We start from the raw sequence: 2,482 nt of genomic DNA, 5'->3' as shown, positions 1-2,482 counted from the left end.
TTTAAATACTGCTTTTGAAAGATTGGTGATATATTGGTTTAGAGATGAGCTGGCTAATATCCTCTTAACACTATTAAAAGCACTTTGTACAGGTTAGGAAATTGAATTTACAGCAAAATGTTTAAGAACCATGAAAACTGTGCCAGAAATTACAAGGTGAAAGTTAATCTGTTGACACTGGGAGGACAAGTGTATGTACACTGTTCCCTGGAATTTTTGTTTATGAACCCAACAAAGACTGATGACATCTGATCTTGTCATTGTGAACTGAGCCCAATTGCACTATGATAAATATCCATTCTTTTAGATTCTTTTAGGTCAGTGTAAGAGTTGGTTTAAAGGATCCCTGTAGCCTCATATCCTGGAAAATTGTTTATGGCATTTTCAACCAATTACAACAGTTCAGAGTATGTACCAAGATAACCTAATCATGCTCTCTGCTCTGGGTTTATATATAATGGTCTTATGCTCTTGACAGTACAAGGTTTTGAGCAACAAAATTCCATTTTGTATTTAACCCATTACCCCCGGTATATTTTGAAGGCGAAAATAAAAGTTTCCGAGTGGCTACAAAATCGGCATGCGGGGCTGGCCCAGACTCTGCCCACACGCTGGCCATGGCCTGCTGCTGAGTTGGAGTGCAATCCCCAATACAGCGTTACACGGGCGGAATGGCCGGCAATTTATTTATTCTTGGGGCATTTTTAAATCAATAACTGGATCTATAGAGGTGTAATTTAGTTTAAAAATAAATAAATAAATAAAATTTATGGCCCATGGGGGGAGGGGGACAAACAGAGTCCCAAATTGATGCCCCAGATTGAGGCTTCCCAGGTGTCCCTCCGGCGATGTGATGCACTCATTATTTGAATCCGCAAATGACTTTTTTGTATCACTGTAATTAGCTGGAGTCAGGCCCTGTCTATTCTGAGAGTGCTCCCAGCCACTAGGTAGCGGGGCCCAAGATGCCCTTAGTGAGGGAGTATTTCTATACCATCTTATATCTAAGCTTTAAATCCACACATCTGGAGCAAGACTATGAGACAAAGGCCAGCTCTTCGTACTGGTATTTGTAACTTCCCCTCCCCCCCTCACTGCCTTCATTGATAATTGACGTAGCTAAATAGGTTAACATTACTTTTATTTACTGTGTATTTATTGACCATTTCTTTTGGACTTTGGGTTCCCCCATGGTTCAGTAATGTCACTGGCTTAGTATGGTCTCAAAGTGATACAAGTCCAAGGTTTGAAAGGGCATCTACTTTATTAAGATCTTTATAGGCCACATGAGCTGTCTTTCAGAAGAATGCATCATCCTAGTGCTAATGAGTGAGGGAGTAATAATGTAAAACTGGTTGTTACTATTTTGTGTATATATAGTTTTATGTACAGGAAAGCCATCTTGATATATTTTAGATATAGGTATTTCTTGATAATAAAAAAAGGTCCCATGCAAAATTGACAACCACCAGCCAAGCAAAGTAATTGGCATGAAAATGAAGCCCCTTGGCTAACACTCCAAAGTTCCGCAGCAAGCCAAAGTTTACCAGTGGTGCTTGGGAGAGAGAAGCATGCAGAGTGGCAAACAGTTAAGCCCTATGGGGGAGAGAAATAATGATAGTGTTTAGATATGGCTTTCATTAGGGTTGTTCTGGTTCAAGCCAAATTATATGGCTGCCTGGCTAATAGAGAAAATGCATCTTGTGGCCTGTATAGTGCTCAGCAATCTCCTGAGTTTCAGCTGTACGCAAGGGAAGTATGCTAAGGGCGGCCCATTTAATATCGCTATGCTTTTACATATTCATGTACATACGTATATTCACACATATAGAATTCCCTATTCAATGCTTCGTTAACCAACCACTCACATCTCATCCTTTCAACAGAGCCGCACATATTACTGTTTCGCCGGCCCATAACCACTCCACCCCCAAAGATGGATGAGGATGAGGAGGAAGATGAAGAACAACAGTAGGACGACCCCAGTGTTCATCGATGCCCATACCTATCACTAGCTCATCATTCTTGTCTTCTCTCGGCTGTGACTTGACTCTTTCACCCCGACGCAACTGTGAATCTTCCGTTCCTATGCTTATTTTCTTTGCTGTTCAGTTTTACAGGGATCTTGATTTTGTCTTTCTATGGCTGAATGTAATTTTATTATTATTATTATTATTATTTTGTAATTCTCTATTATTGCCTTTACTTCTTATTATCGTTATTTGATGTTTTTTCTTCCACTTTAAAAAACTAACAACCCAAATCATGTAACAGTGATGTATATATAGCATTTAAGGGATGTTTGAATTTGGGAGCCTTTTTGTTATTGAAATTTTAAGGTCTGGTCTTTTCCATTTATGTGAAAGAAAGTTTACAGACTCCAGCTTCCCCTGTTCTGTTATTCTTTACTTTGTATTAAGTTTTCACATTTCCATATCATAGTTACCTTTATTTCATCTGAATATAAATTTTATGCCATAAA

General features: G+C 38.9%; 1 protein-coding gene across 1 annotated transcript in view; it reads left to right on the top strand.

The window, feature by feature from the left end:
- Window positions 1-2,482, top strand: part of LOC113811263 (cyclin-dependent kinases regulatory subunit 1) — a 7,086-nt gene extending 4,604 nt beyond the window's left edge. Inside the window, exon 3 of the mRNA XM_070126516.1 lies at window positions 1,887-2,482. Coding sequence (XP_069982617.1) covers window positions 1,887-1,975 — 89 coding nt within the window. The 3' untranslated portion in view covers window positions 1,976-2,482. The remainder of the gene's footprint in view (window positions 1-1,886) is intronic.

This window comes from Penaeus vannamei, chromosome 10 (assembly GCF_042767895.1).
Source record: "Penaeus vannamei isolate JL-2024 chromosome 10, ASM4276789v1, whole genome shotgun sequence".
Classification (NCBI taxonomy): Eukaryota; Metazoa; Arthropoda; class Malacostraca; order Decapoda; family Penaeidae; genus Penaeus; species Penaeus vannamei.
This window is presented reverse-complemented; position numbering and strand designations above follow the sequence as displayed.